The 16,367-nt window shown below is 44.0% G+C and overlaps 1 protein-coding gene across 12 annotated transcripts in view; it reads right to left on the reverse strand.

The window, feature by feature from the left end:
* The window catches only part of ARVCF (ARVCF delta catenin family member), a 261,665-nt gene that overhangs the window by 50,829 nt on the left and 194,469 nt on the right, over positions 1-16,367 (reverse strand). For all 12 annotated transcript variants that reach the window (XM_087942896.1, XM_087942894.1, XM_087942889.1 and 9 more), the window contains one exon: positions 14,439-14,622. In XM_087942896.1, the coding sequence (XP_087799022.1) occupies positions 14,439-14,622 (184 nt within the window). The remainder of the gene's footprint in view (positions 1-14,438; positions 14,623-16,367) is intronic.

Here is a 16,367-nt window from a genome sequence, read left to right on the forward strand (position 1 = left end):
ACAGGTGACTGTAAATTACGTGTCTCAGAGTTGGCTTCATACAGGTTAATGCCGGACATGTTGCTCCTAATAAATCTTTTGGATTCTTTTGAAGCTTGGCTCGAGGTTCATGATTTAAATAGGGCAATCGCCGGAACCCTGACAGGCAGCTATGGAAGGATTGGTCTATATTTGTCCATAAATTCCACCCGTACAATGTTGACATGACAAAGATAAGCGAATCTGCCTTGTTGGTTCTTTAGACAATTGTCTTTTCTACTTCTCTGGGACTAAGCCCCAGAACCAAATATGGGGATTCATATCACAAGCAAGATTTGAGTGCTGAATTCAATGCTTGAGCACTTCCAAGGACCGGAACACTTTCCCTGTTTCATTTCCCCGTAATCCTCTGTCACCTTGGATTTGTAGCAAAGACTCTTGTTTAAAACTAGCTGAGGGAAAAGAAGTCTTGAAGCAATACATTTGAATAGCACATTTGAATAGATAGAAATAGATAGATTGGCACTTGTAGATTGCCAGTTGATTTCAGCACTCAGGCAGCCAACTTCAGATACTGTTTTGTGTGCGGTTTTTCTTTTTCTTTTAAATCACTTGCCAGAATAAACAAGCTGACTTAGATTTAATCCATTTAACATACTTTGCAGAACTTCCTTCCTTCCTTCCTTCCTTCCTTCCTTCCTCCCTCCCTCCCCTACTTTTCCTTCCTCTCTCTTTCCTTGCCTCCTTCCACTCCTCCCTCCCTCCCGCTCTTCCTCCCTCCCTTTCACTCTTTTACCAAATACTTCCTTCCCTCTTTCCTTCCCTACTTTTCCTTCCTCTCTCTTTCCTTGCCTTTCCCCTCCTCCTTTCCTCGTTTCTCTCTTCATTTTCCTCCCTCCTCCCTTCATATTTTCCTCCCTCCCTTTATCTTCTCTTCTCTTCCTCCATCCAATGTATCTTGCAACCTGCAACTAAACGTATATTCTGAGTCAAACCATAAAAATAGAATTGACCCTTACTAGACTGATCAGATTTGAAGATCTCCAGAAGATTTATCTTTATCTTTCTGTCTAATACCTGAAGTGTTTTTGGTGTAGGAAATCAAGTAACCACCCACTATCTACTATCTGCCCCAGTTTAGAAGAATATCTTTTTTGATAGCTGCTTCTGAGCTTTATGTCTCCTTGCTAAGGGCAGACTGTTTAAAAACCCAGCCAAATCCTTGAATTTTGGAAGTTGTAGGAGGTTTTATCCCCATGTGTCTTCAGGTCTTCAGACTGGATCGACTCTTCCCTGGTGACTTTCTACTGACGAAAATGTGAAGATTCAGATAGGTTGTTGGCAGAATCCACCAACATATAATTACCATAAATATTGCAATTTGGTCAACTGTGTTGCAAAATGCTTTTTTGTTGCAATTTGGTGGTTAGGTTTATTGATGTTTTCTGCCTGGTTGCTTTGATGTTTAAATTGTTACTTTGGATATAACCATTCCCTGACCATCCATAGATATGAAGGAGAGATATACATTTTAAGGAAATATAGCGAAATACTGCTTTATTGCGGGTACCACAAAATATACCTCTGTACACTTCAGCTATTTCCTGTAGTAGTGTCGGAATTATGTACACAATTTGAAGGGCTAAATTACTGCTTTTGTAATGGGCATGTTGTTGTGTTGGGCATGTGATAAGGCCCACCAGCATGGCATAAACATTTGACGTACCATAAACAAGAGGCTTTGTAACAGTCTTTTAAGTAAAGTGAGACAGATTCCTAAGTGTCATGCCCCATCCCCTGTCAGAGTCTGAATCCGAGGAGGAAGACAAACAGCTGACAGGGAGTGGGAGTGTGGCTTCGTTGGCTGTGGAGGAAACTGGGGAAGGGCAAAGTCCAGCTGGGCAGAGCAGGGGAGAGGCAAAGCAAGGGAGAGGGAGTTCAGAGGAAGACCCAGGCCCACCCCCTCTTCATCCTAGGGCACACAGGGAGGAACGGAGAAGGGAACAATGTGGGTTGCATGGCTTACGGGGGAGGAAAGGGCCCTGATTCCCTTCATTAGCCACACCTGGGAATGAGAGTTTAAAAGAGATGCAAGCTGAGATGCAAAAGAGCAGCGTCTGCTGGGAACAAACATGAGCTAATCTTGTGTTGACTTTGGTTACCTGCATTCCTGGCATCCTCCTAACCGGGTTGAATTACTGCCGTGCCTTCACATCTGGAATTCCTTCTCCTGCCCTGCCAGACTAATTACCTCATCTTGCCTTGATTAGACTTTTAGTTACTGTTTTTGTTGACCACATTTTGGACTTGATTCTCTGCAACCAAAGGCTGTTCCTGGGAGAGTTTTTCTCCAGCCAGAAGGTAACCTGGACATTGGGGGCAAAGTTGGAGCTAATAAAGGGACTCCTACTGATTATCTGACTGTGTTGCCTTTGTGCCACGCCCCTTTGGGTCATCACACTAAGTTTGATGAATTAATGAAACATACTGTACAAAAAAAAAAAACAACACATTGGCAGCAGGATTTTGGCCTCTGGAAGCAGGTTTAAAAGTGAATCCAGAAGTGCTTTGTTTCTCACTTCCATTCGAAACAGGCTGGAAAAATGTGGCTCTGCCTTTTCCGGTGACATCACTCTCCTGGCTTCTCAGAACGACCTTCAGAACACAACCGTCCTTCAACAGAGCAGCAGCCTTTCAAACTGTCTCCTGCAGCTGCAGGATGTGACTTCGACAATCATACCCTGCTCTAAACTGCTGGTGGCATCTCAAGAGCTTATAGCAATATCATTTAGACTTATATACCACTTCACAGTGCTTTCCAGCCCCCTCTAAGCGGTTTTACAGAGTCAGCCTCTTGCCCCCAACAATCTGGGTCCTCATTTTACCCACCTCGGAAGGATGGAAGGCTGAGTCAAACTTGAGCCTGGTGGGATTTGAACTGCCAAATTGCAGGCACAGAGTTAATCTGTCATACTGCATTCTAACCACTGTACAGGAAGGAAGGAAGGAAGGAAGGAAGGAAGGAAGGAAGGAAGGAAGGAAGGAAGGAAGGAAGGAAGGAAGGAAGGAAGGAAGGAAGGAATAGCAATAGTCCTTAGACTTATATACCACTTCACAGTGCTTTTACAGTCCTCTCTAAGTGGTTTACAGAGTCAGCCTCCTGTCCCCCAACTATCTGGCTCCTCATTTTATCCACCTCGAAAGGATGGAAGGCTGAGTCAAACTTGAGCCTGGTGGGATTTGAACTGCCAAATTGCAGGCATCTGGTAGTCTGCAGAAGTGGCCTGCAGTAGAGCACTCTAACCACTGTGCCAACACGGCTCTCATCATTGGAAGCTTCTGAAAGTCAAGAGAGAAAAATCTGGTTCCACCCTTCCCTGTGGTGCCCTCAAGGTGAAATGCAAACCGAACCTCCTTTAATGTACCTTTCAAAGTTACTCATGAAGCATCAAAGGCTGAGTGGAACGGGGCCATGACTTTGCAGTTAAAAATGCTGCATAATTTATGGCTATTAGCATGGAAGACTTCAAGCTGAACTCAAGTGGTTTCTAACAGGGGCACCAAAATATGCTGTCTTGCTCAGGATACAAGCCTTAGAACAACCAGATGCTGTGAGATTGGACAAGACTGGGAAGTTAATTCAGATTCTCCTTGATGGGTTCCAAGCGCCAAGAATGATAAGCAGAGTGACTTAAGAGTAGTTTCTTTTATTGTTCTTCACCTATAGACAGAATCTGGACTAATTAAAGCAATTGTCTGCAATAACTATAGATTTACTCTATAAATTGCTAGGGAGGATCCGAGTTTGCTCTTGTTCTGCCTACCACACATTCCAAGCTTCGTTGCCTCTTTGCCCTCTGGGAAGCAGCCCCTCACTCCTGGGAATCCAGACTACAATCCATTACACTCCTTAAAGGTGTATTTTTGAAAACTGAGTTATGGGCTTTGTTCTAATTTAGAGTCTAGTACGAGTTGTCTGAATGCATTCCAACCCAATAAAGAGATGGAGAAGAATCAATGTGGACTGGTAACAAGCAGTTGGAAAGAAATGCAAGGACAGCAGAAAGAAGGAAAAAAACATGGTAGGACTATGGTGAACATGGCCACCTTAGCTTAAGATGGCCACCTAACCTTGTGGCTAGGAAGCTGGGTACAAAACTGCAGGTTCTCTACTCACATCAACATGTGTGAGATATTTGCCCCGACTTTGAATCTTGGCTTGGTAGCTTTCATAGGGAAAGATCTTCAGCAGAAAGACAAGAGTGGTGGTATTTCTTCTGACAAGGTGAAGAAACTATAGACCAGGATTGACCTGGATTGCAAAATATGTGTTGTGGTTCACTGGCAGCCTGTGCAGATGGTGACAGAATCGGACAGTGGGGAAGAACAGGGACCAGTCCGGGAGTCTGGGGAGGACTCGGACAAAGGTCCTGCGTCCGATGCAGAGATGGGGCTAGGACCATCTGGGAGTGGGGTGTTGACTCTGGAGCCTCTGGAGTCTGGCAGCAGCAAGGCAGAGGAACAAGGGGAGCCTGTTCCCAGTGTGCATGTGCGCAGAGCTGCTAGAAGGCAAAAGCAGCTGAAACAAAAGGGGCAACTCGGGAGTAAGGCTGGGAGGTGATTGCCCCTCCCCTAAGCTATAAAGGACAGGCCAAGATGACAAAACCTTTGCAGGAAGCAAAGTCGTTCACTCTGTTCAGATTCATTCTTGAAGCTCTTTGTACTTCGGTTGGTTTTCTTTCTAGTTCATTGGACACTTCTGTTATCGGCAGCACTTCACAGAAAAGAAAGGTGGGTGCTTATCTTGAGAGACTGTTTGGGACTCATTACAGGCTGGGAATGAACATAATTCCCAGCACTGAAATAAAACAAGAGTTGTTTTAACTAAGCATGTGCTGAATTACTGTCTCAGGAAGTCTTGGTCAGAACAATACATGTGGGTGGAATTCTGTGCTTTAGTTCTACCACATCACAAGCCAGTGTAGCTTTTTTTCTTCTCCTTTTCCCCATCTCAAAGAGGGTAGTCACTATAGGAATAGGAATGGCAGAATTTGGAGGGCAGAGTAAAAAAAGGCACCAGCCTAGAATCCCTACGTAGCCACAATGAACTAAGCCCAACCTCCCTTTAATTCCTTTGACCCCTATCTAATTCTAACCAGGTGCCGATCCCTAGTTGAGAAGATCCCTATACACAGGCTTTTAGCAATCAATCAGCTTAATTGAACCTTCATGTATGGATGTCATCCTTCAGGCCTGACAAGGAGTGAAAAATAAAAAGCTGGATTTCTCCTGGGACAAAAAAATAAATGCACATCCATGTTGGCAACATTAAAGAAATGACTTTTCCTTGTTTTCTCAACTTCCCAGTCTACGTAGCCTTGGGGGCATTTTGTGAACTCTCTCCTGCAGGAAATAACCAGCTCTGGTCCTACTTAGCTTTTCAAAATCAACCCAGGTCAGCTAGATCAGGGGTCGCCAACCTTTCGGGCCTCAGGGATCACCAAACTCATAATTTTAAATCCCGCGGACCAGAGACCCTGGGAAAATCCCCCAAAAAGTGTGCAGGAAAATTCCCCACCCCGTTTTCCTACCGATCGATCATTCTTTATTTGGGATCGCAGGATACCATCTCCAGCTCCGTTCTCAGGGGGCGGGGGAGAGAGAGAGACTTTTGGCTTCATGCAAGGAAAGCAGCAGAAGCACCAAAAATCTTTCTTTCTCTCCCCCAAACTCCGCCAGAAATGAGTCTTTGTGAGACTTGTTGCGCCAACACACCCTCTTGGTGCAGGAGGTCTTGCAGGGTCCCAAAGACTCATTTCTGGTGGAGTTTGGGGGAGAGAAAGAAAGATTTTTGCTGCTTTCCTTGCATGCAGCCAAGAGCAGAAGAAGAAAGAAGTAGAAAGAAGCAGACCGGTGGCCAGGCCAGGAGCATGGGGCAAGTGGGGCAAGTTCCCCCCCTGCCCTTTTCCCCCTCCCCTCACTACCTCATGTTGTCCGCAATGCAAGCAACACAAACCTTGTGTTCCCGCGCAGCCTGGATTAATTGCGTTGGGGGGGTGCTTTGGGGGTGACACTTCTCAGCAGACCACCCAAATTTTCTTGCGGACCACTAATGATCCCTGGCCCACTGGTTGGCAACCACTGAGCTAGTTATTGCCACCTAGCTGACCAAAGCCATTAGGCTAGTAATGCAATTTAAAAATTGTGCAAAAAATATTTTCTCCAACAGCAGCAGCTGCCGTCGAGAATTGTACATGGGTGCTGCGAAGCACCATCAATAAGTTATTGAGAACATGCTTCTAACAACCTTGATCTTTGAAATTCAGCTCCGGTTTCCCTACTTAATTGTATCAAAGCTTTCCTCGCCAGGGTTCGCCCGCGATCAAGAAGAAGAAAGTCCCCCCAAAAGACCCCATCAAACTATACCTTTTGTTTATCCTAAACTTCAAAGCAACCTTACCTTTCTCTTTACTATTTTGCATTAAACCTTGGTGTGTTTTTTTAGCTCCAATGCTATGTTGGCAACCATGAAAAGGACAAACATATGACTGTGAAATTTATTCTCAGCTGGTGTCCACCATGTTGGTGGCATGTTTAGAGTTTCACAGCAGAGATAATTTTTTATTTATCACACCATGGGAACATCAACACCAACAGATCTGACAATCTGGAGTTCTTACAGAGAATGATGATTTCTCGTGCACAAGTCACAGGGACAAACCACAGGGAAGTGGGGCAGGACGATCAGCCAACTATGTTCAGCTTTGCTCAAGATGCCATCAAGTTTATATCCACCCACAGGAAAGAGTATGACAGTTGGAAAATCAGAGAACTAGAAGGGATCACCAAGGCCTTTCTAATTCTAGGCAACATCCAAACTGAAGTATTTTCCAGCAGGAGAGAACGTTCGTAGATCAGGATTGAACTGTGGGGTCCTTGGTGCTCTCTGAGCTTGGTGGTTTTCTTGTAGACGTTTCATTATCCAACTAGGGAACATCATTGGTGTTTGTGGCTGTGGTTTTCCCCTACCAAGGAGAAATTTGGTAGGAGTTTTGCTTGGTTTTCTCCTCCCAAAACTCTTTGGTCTTCTCCAGCCAAGCAGAGAACCCACAAACGCTGGCAGGACAAGTGTCAGTTGCAAAACAACACGATTCACATGTGAAAGAGTTCAATGAGCCACTTTATTGCTTCTGCCTGTTATACAGGAATCTTCTCATTCAGGCAGTTTGTTCCGGGGCCCCTGGGCCCACCCTGGAAACCATGAAGGACCTGCCTACGGTCCTTCTCTGCCAGCGAAAATGGAGCTTAGGATGGCCACACATGGTTTTCTCGGACTCTGTTTTCGCTGGCAGAGGGCTAGCAAAACAAACTGTTTGTTTGTCCTTTTGCATTTGAGCATACAAGAAGGAACAGGAAAGGAGAAAGGGAAAGGGGAAAGACAAAGAAGAAGATGGGAAGAGAGCAAGGATGGAAAAAGAAGGGAAGAGGGGAAGGAAGAAGAAGAGGAAGGAAGGAAGGAAGGAAGGAAGGAAGGAAGGAAGGAAGGAAGGAAGGAAGGAGATTATAATGAGAGGGAGGGAGGGTCTGAGGGAAGTCCTACCTTAGCACCTGTCCACCGCAGGTGTCCCCCCGACACAAGTGATGTCAAGCTGGCCATGCCCACCCTCCGGCTCCTCAAAGTCAAACACAACCCTGATCAGACCCTCAATGAAATTGAGTTTGACACCCTTGGCCTACATAAGGATTCCAGACTAATTCCCTGCTTGACTCCTCCCCCTGGCTTTCCCAGGCTTTCTCTGACAGCAAGTGTACATAAACAGGGAGGAAACCCCACACTCCTTCGCATCAATTAACCCCCCCTTCCCTTCTAGCACTGATGAGATTACCTAGTCGGATAATGAAACGTCTACAAACCAACAACCAAGCTGAGAGGGCACCAAGAATGCCAAAACATCTTCAGACAAACAGCCAAAGGAAGTTAGCTACCTTGTTGAGTTATTTAGCCGTAGTTAACTATCGTTCCGATGTTCCATTGTTACTTTTCCGTAACTTTCCGTCAGAATCTGCCCTCCTGGAATTGAAAGATCATTATTTTCACCCTCTGCTAGGCAAGGAAATGGGCAGATTCTTTTTTTTTTTTTTTTGCAGTTAATCAACTGGCTCTGTCAGAGGCAAGCACAAAAAAACACCCCCCAAAAACCCTGCAATGGAGGAATAATCCAATCTATTTCCGAGCTCCTTAACCATCTGCAAGGAACCGGACCACTAAATTCGAGAAAGCAGAAAAGGTCACTTCTAATGTTTTCTCAGCTCTGGGCAAGCCTGGTGCATCGGTCTTAAAAAAAATAAAAATACTACGCCTCGGTCCTACACAGAAGACCTCATCTTCCTTCGGGGGATTAATGATCATTCCAGTGATGAGGCGTTGTAGAACAGTCTTCATTACTTTCTTTTTTTTACAAAGTGATTCCCAGGAGAAGCTGCTGAGCTGGAAGTCCAGAGGATGGAAATGAACAAGGGATTCGGCAGGCCTGCATCAATCAACGGAAACGGGACTGGAGTTCACGCCAGCCTCGGAAAGATTTGAATGCAGTTCCTTTTATGAGCTCGATCAGAACTATTAGCTCTCCTCGTAAGAAGCTGAACGATGGGAATGTCAGCATTCCAACTAACCAACTCCAAACCGATCAACTCCAAGACAAACATTTCCTCAAAGTTCCTTTTTATGAGAGTTGTCATATTGGCACATCTGGGAAAAACCCAAATCTGAGAGTTCTGGGTTTTCCCTTCCCAAAAGAGAAATCCAAAATCCAACCCCTGCATCCACCATCCATCACATGATCCAATCCAATCTTCGCCCCAACTGGAGATATTCCTCCAGACACTCCTCTCCAGGTGCAGGGCAACATGTCCTTGACTCTCTGAGAAAAGGATGTTGTTGAGTCTATACTTCTACCTAGTGGTGGGATTCAACCAGCTCGCACCAGTTGGAGAGAACCGGTTGTTTAATTTTCTGAGCAGTTTGGTGAACTGGCTGTTGGAAGAAATCATTAGAGCAGAGAACCGGTTGCTAAATTATTTGAATCCCACCACTGCTTCTACCCCACTATGAAATCCCCCCTCCCAAGTTCCAGGCACTGAATGTGGCAGCCTCAAAGTTTCCAAGACCAAAAAAATGGCTTCCAAGGCTGACTGGCTCCGCCCCCATCTCTTCTCTGCCTCCTGAGTCCCAGCTGATCGGCTCGGTCTTCTTTTGTTGCCCTGCACAGGAGAACGGAGCTGGAAAGCAGGTTAGTGGGGAGGGGAGGGAATGGGGATTTTGCAGTAACCTTCCCCCAGAAGTGGGGAGGGAATGGAGATTTTTGCAGTAACCTTTCCCTGCCATGCCCACCAAGCCACACCCACCAAGCCACACCACACCCACCAAGACACACCCACAGAACCAGTAGTAAAAAAATTTGAATCCCACCACTGCTGACTTCACAGTATTTATGTGTCGATTGATAACTTGACTAAATCTGGGGCTAATGCATATGATCCACAGGGATTGTTTGATACAGAAAGACACACACAAACACAAAAGCTGTAAAGAATACTTGCAGGAATCTTCCAATTTTTTAAAAAAAGATTCTAATAATTCTGACGTACGGGCAAGTATTCTAAAGAAGAAACACCTATTTGATCCAATAATGACACCATCCTTGTTTCTTGATGGTTCGGTAGGGTTGTGTTCTTATGACACAATACATTACATCCCTCAAGCTAAGTCGATGGTCAGTATGAATATCAAGATGATGATCGACCAGCCTCGATACAACTTTGATAAACCAAAGCCAAATGAATTACATTTCAGCCGGACGCAATGTGGGTTGCCAATCAACGTTTGTGACCATCCCACCCTTGCAAATAACACAACGATGCTTCTCCATCTTGGGAACTTTCAGACAGGTGGATTTCAACTCCCAGAAGTCCCTCCTGGAGTGGCCAATGCTGAGAATCCTGGGAGTTGAAATCCGCACATCTTCAAAACTAAATGGAACGGCAATCTTCTTATTCAGACGCGGCCACAATCAAGAAGTTAGTTGGCACTTTTTCAGTGCCAAATGTTAGGGAATGGTGTGTGTGTGGGGGGCGAAATGCCCAAGGAATGGGGAGGAAGGACTGGGACATAATCCACCTTCATGAAATCTCTCCGAGGGAACATTTGCTTGTCCCAAAGCAAAAGGCGCTTAGGATTCCCATAATAAAAGCTGGTTTTGCTACGGCTCATTTCTAAGGCTTGCTATGCTAGGAACGTGCCGATTTAGGAAGCCTTAAAGTCCAGCAAGAGGAAGCCAAAAATAACATGATTAACTTGGCAGGGTGTTAAATTTTTCACCAGAGCCAGTTCTCGAGATTGCAGGACACACTGTTCACGTCCATCCACACCTTGCTGTCAAGTTTATGCAACAGCAATAGCAATATTAATATTTTTTTAAAAAAGAAAGGTTGCAGCAATACAGGTGAGGAGGAAATTAACACAATAACAGAGTTGGAAGGGATCTTGGAGGTCTTCTAGTCTAACCCCCCCTGCTCAAGCAAGAGATCCTATACCATTTCAGACAAATAGTTGTGCAACCTCTTCTTAAAAACCTCCAGTGATGAAACACCCACGATTTCTGAAGGCAACTTCTGTTCCACTGATTAACTGTTCTGACTGTCAGGAAATTTCTCCTTAGTTCTAAGTTGCTTCTCTCCTTAATTAATTTCCCTCCATTGCTTCTTGTCCTGCCTTCTGGGGCTTTGGAGAATAATTTGAGGCAGCCCCTCTTCTTTGGGGCAGTCCCTCAAATATTGGAACACTGCTATCATGTCACCCCTAATCAGGGGTGGGATCTGACAGGGTTAACTACCAGTTCGGTCATTTACGAGGTTCGGTGATTTACGATGTGCTTCCCTGCAGGCTGCTGTTGCACGCCTGTAAATCGTCATCAGCATGCTGCATGCAGAGAAGCAGCCTTTCAAAAAGCCCTTTTTTCCTGCTTTTTTAACTGCAGCTGTGCCTTGCACAGCAGCTGAAGTTGAAAAAAATCAGGAAATAAAGATCAGGTAAGAGCCCAGGTGGGTGGGCGGGCAAAAACATCAGCAGCCATAGAACCGGGTCTATGTCTGCTGCTCTTCAGAGCTACCGGTTCTACAGAGGTGGACAGAACCGGTACAAACCCACCCCTGCGCCTAATTCTTCTTTTCTCTAGACCTGTGGTGGTGAACCTATGGCACATGTGCTCGAAGCGGCATGCAGAGCCATTACTGCTGGCATACGAGCCCTTGCTCAGAGCAGGTCTACTGTGCATGTGTGCGTGCTGCCCGCCCACCAGCTTATTGTTGGTTATCTGGCGCACATGTGGGGGGGGGATGGGGGGAGGGGCCTGCGCACATTGCCTTCTGGGTGATGGCACGTGAGCGCAAGCATGCACGCAATTATCGGCACGCGAGCCCAAAAGGCCCCACTAACCTGCTTTCCAGCTCCGTTCTCCTGGGCAGGGCAACCAAAGAAGACCCAGCCGATCAGCTGGGACTCGATGTGAGTCAGAGAATGGATGGGGGCAGGGCCAGTCAGAGGTGGGATTTGCCGGTTCTCCAAACTATTCAAAATTTCCGCTACCAGTTCTCCAGAATCCATCCCACCACTGAGCAGTACTAATATATCACATTGTCAGACTTCTAAACCCTAAGTTATTTCAAGGGTCCCCTTAGCTCTTAAAATTCTCACAACTTCTGGAGGGAATCCATTCTACTGGTTTATTGTTCTCACTTTTAGGTAATTCCTCCTTAGTTCTTGGTTGCTTCTCTCCTTGATTAGTTTCCATCTGAGGCTTCTCATCCTGCCTTCTGGCGCTTTGAAGAATAGCTTGACGCCCTCTTCTTTGTGGCAGCTCCTCAAATATTGGAAGACTGCTATCGTGTCTCCCCTAATCTTTTTTTTCCCACCATTATACTGAGATCTATGTTTTATATGTATGTATTCTGTTCTTTCCCCCTTTTTTGCCTCTTTCTTTTGTTTTTTTGTGTGGCTTTTCGCTTAATTTTTTCTCACCAGGAATTTGTCTCCGTTCAAGAAGAAGTTAAAAAAACCCATCTATTTGTTTCTTGCATGGATGATCAATCAACATTTGTCACTGCTCTGTCAGCATTTACAAATCTCTATTATTATAGGATGCCTGGATGGCGAGCTATGAAAGCACATAAAATACATGCTGAGTGATTCATTTCATTTTCCTTTCTTTATTTATATTGGCCTAAAAAACTGATCAAATGTAAAACAGAACGCCTGAAAATGAGGTCAATCAATCTTTTTTTTCTCCCACTAGCACTGCTTTATTTCTTGCTGCTTGTTGGTTCAAAGGTCCAGAAAAGAATGCAATAAGATGGATGGATGGATGGATGGAAGAAGAGGCACAGAGAGAGAGGGAGGGAGGGAGGGAGAGAGAGACAAATAGATATGGAGGAACAGAAATTAATGGATGTATAATAGCGATGGATGGATAGAGAATAGATAGATAGATAGATAGATAGATAGATAGATAGATGATAGATAGATAGATAGATGGATGGATGGATGGATGGATGGATGGATGGATAGATAGATAGATAGATAGATAGATAGATAGATAGATAGATAGATAGATAGATAGATAGATAGATAGATGTACAAACAGATATCGGTGGACAGAGATTGATGGTGGTATGATAGAGAGGTGGATGAATGGATAGAGAATAGACAGAGATAGATTAATGATAGATATATATATAGATAGATGATAGATAGATAGATAGATAGATAGATAGATAGATAGATAGAGTGTGAGAGATGTAGATAGATAGACAGATAAATAGAGAGATATAGGAGAGAGAAAGATGGATAGAGCAGGTAAGTAGAGATGGATGGATCGATGGATGAATGGATGGAGAGTCAGACAGATAGATAGATATGGATACAGCAGGTAAGCAGAGAGAGAGAAAGATGGATGGATAGATAGAGCAGGTAAGTAGAGACACACAGACAATTTTAATTTGTGTCTTTTGAAGTCACGTGTAGTTGAAGATGGAGAATCACAGAGGTCAGTTTACAATAGTTTCCTTTTAGATCCAACCCCCCCCTCCAAATGTCTGTATTTGCCTGTTTTGGAACATACCAACATTTATAACATTTATAACTAACAAAGATCAGGGGTCTCCAACCTTGAAGTCCACAAGTCATAAAGTTGCCAAGGTTGGAGACCCCTGTTTTAGATCATCTTGGTTGATCTAAATGAGAAATATAGGACTGATATAGTATTCAATCACAGCTCATAAAAAGGAGAAAGTGCATCTTGTATAAAGAGACAACATTTATAAAGAGACAGCATCTCTCACAGTCCTCTAACTGCAAAATCAAGCTATCTTCCAACTACCAGTATTGGAGCCCTGAGAATGTTACCTTGTTGGGTAATGAAATGTCTGCAAGAAAACATCAAAAACTACGGAGCGCACCAAGGACCCCATAATTACCAGTACATTAGATCAATGTCTAAAAATCATTTTTAAGCCTAGTATCAGTATCCATACTTATTTCGGAGTCTGTGGAGAAGAAATACCCCAAAGGAGCAGATCTTATGGAATTTAACCTGAAGAAAACTCAAAACACTTTTGAATTCAAAATGTTCTTTTTCCACTATAAAACAGTTAATCCACCCCTCTTAAACTGGCTGTTTCAATCCATCATCCTTGATATCCAATTATTTCCTTCCTTCCTTCCTTCCTTCCTTCCTTCCTTTCTTTCCTTCCTTCCTTCATTTTATTATTTTATTTAATTTATTATTTTATTATATTATTTATTTTATTTAATTATTTATTTTATTATTTTATTTTATAATTTTACCTTATTTTATTATTATTATTTTATTTGTATATTATTTTATTATTTATTTATTTTATTTTATTTTACTTTATTATTTTATTTTATTTATTATTTTATTTGTATATTTTATTTTATTTTATTTTATTTTATCTTATTTTATTACTTTACTTTACTTTACTTTACTTTTTTACTTTACTTTACTTTACTTTACTTTACTTTACTTTACTTTACTTTACTTTACTTTACTTTACTTTATTTTACTTTACTTTACTTTACTTTACTTTACTTTACTTTACTTTACTAAATCTATTGGCCGCCCATCTTACCTCAGGGTAATTCTGCACCATGTTGATCTTAAACTTCTTCCTGAATATATTTGCCTACTTCAAATGCAAGACTAAATAGCTCTACAAACAAAGGCAACTTATTTTACACCAAAACAGGTGTATACTAAATTCAGCCAAGTATTCCCCAGCACTGACTATAAAACAGATGGTTACCTGAAGTAACAGAATGCCATTTCTGTTTCTGTTTCCCTCCCTTTGGCCAAAGGAACTGCTGAACGGACTCCGTTTCTCACCTCAGGCATCCCGACGTATTCTTGAAGACCGTACTCCATTCTGCATCTCGAGGCTTCGAATCTTCGTTCGGCTCATTCTCCCACCCCGAATGAGGGATGATCACTTCGTTGGTCAGGGTCTGAAGACCGTGGTTAATGATGACCATTTTGAGGGGTTCGTAAGAGGACAGGTTCCAAAGGGTGCCTTGGATAGGAGGAAACAGTGGGAAACAGTCAGTAAGAAATGACCAGGAACCATATATAACCATGATGGCGAACCTATGGCATGCGTGCCACAGGTGGCACACAAAGCCATTTGTGCCAGCACCCAAGCTGCAGGCAAACTTACCTCACTGTGCATGTGCGTGCCTCACAGCATGATTTTCGGTGGGTTTGAGGCCTTTCTCGGCCTCCCAAAGGCTTGAGGAAGGCTTCTGCAGGCTTTGCAGGCTGAAAACTAGCCCCATTTTGTCACTTCCTATTTTTCTGAAAATACCGGAAGTGATGAAACGGGGCTAGTTTTCAGCCTGCAAAGCCTGCAGAAGCCTTCCTCAAGCCTCTGGCAGGCCGAAAAAGGCCTCAAACCTGTCGAAAATCAGCTGTGAGGTGCAGTGCAGGTAAGGGGGCGGCGGGGTGTGTGGTGGGGTGGCTGGGGATTGCGCGCACATGCGTAGGGGGTGTGAGGGGGGCACATTGCCTTCTGGGTGCTGGCACGTGAGCAGGAGCCTGCAAGCACGCACAGAATGTTTGGCACAAAAAGGTTAGCCACCACTGATATATAAGCTTATTTGTTTTTTTTTTTGTATCTCATTGTTATTATTTTTACTAATAACTCAAGGTGGGAAACACATCCAACACGCCTTTGCTCCTCTTCATTTTTCCCACAACTATCCTGCGAGGTGGGTTGGGTTGAGCATTGTCGGTTGGCTTTCATGGCTGAGGGAGGATTTGAACTCACGATCGCCCACTTTCTAGTTTGGTGCCTTAACCACTACTAGACTAAAGGGGCTCTTGGTTTGCCCTGTGGGTCGCGTTGCAAAGGGAAAGCAACATGATTTGAATATTGTGACTCAAACAGAACAGTCCTTTTTGGCACTCAGACAAATTGGCCATCAGCGGGCATATAGAGATAAACAACCTCTACATACCATTCAAAAGAGAGAGAATCAAAAACAATCAGAATGCAAAAAGGAAACAAGACACTGATGATGCTACCTAGTTGGGTTATGAAACATCTGCAAGAAAACCACAGAGCTCAGAGAGCACCAAGGACCCCACAGTCTTTCTTCTCCTCTACTCTACAAGCCCACCCCTTTCTAACACTGATGATGTTCCCTAGGTGGGTAATGAAAGATATGCAAGAAAACCACCAAGCTCAGAAAGCAGCAAGGACCTCCTCCTCCTCTTTCTCTTCCTCCTCCTCTACAAACTGATGATGCTACCTAGTTGGCTCATGAAACATCTGCAAGAAAACCACGAACTCAGAAAGCACCAAAGACCTCCTCCTCCTACTCCTCTTCCTCCTCCTCCTCTACAAACTGATGATGCTACCTAGTTGGGTCATGAAACATCTGCAAGAAAACCATGAACTCAGAAAGCACCAAGGACTTCCTCTTCCTCTTTCTCCTCCTCTTTCTCCTCCTCCTCCTCTACAAACTGATGATGCTACCTAGTTGGGTCATGAAACATCTGCAAGAAAACCACGAACTCAGAAAGCACTAGGACCACCACCACCTCCTCCTCCTCCTCCTCCTCCTCTACAAACTGATGATGCTACCTAGTTGGGTCATGAAACATCTGCAAGAAAATCACCAAGCTCAGAAAGCACCAAGGACCTCCCAGTTGAACCCCGAGCTACAAATATTCCCTTCTATCGAATCCTCAAACATCCCCCATCCAACCCACCACAAAACTCAGATTGGAAAGAAAAGTTCCTGAATTGAACCGTCT

This window comes from Notechis scutatus, chromosome 13, assembly GCF_049901735.1.
Source record: "Notechis scutatus isolate UNSWTSFEM ecotype Mainland chromosome 13, rNotScu1.2, whole genome shotgun sequence".
Taxonomy (NCBI): Eukaryota; Metazoa; Chordata; class Lepidosauria; order Squamata; family Elapidae; genus Notechis; species Notechis scutatus.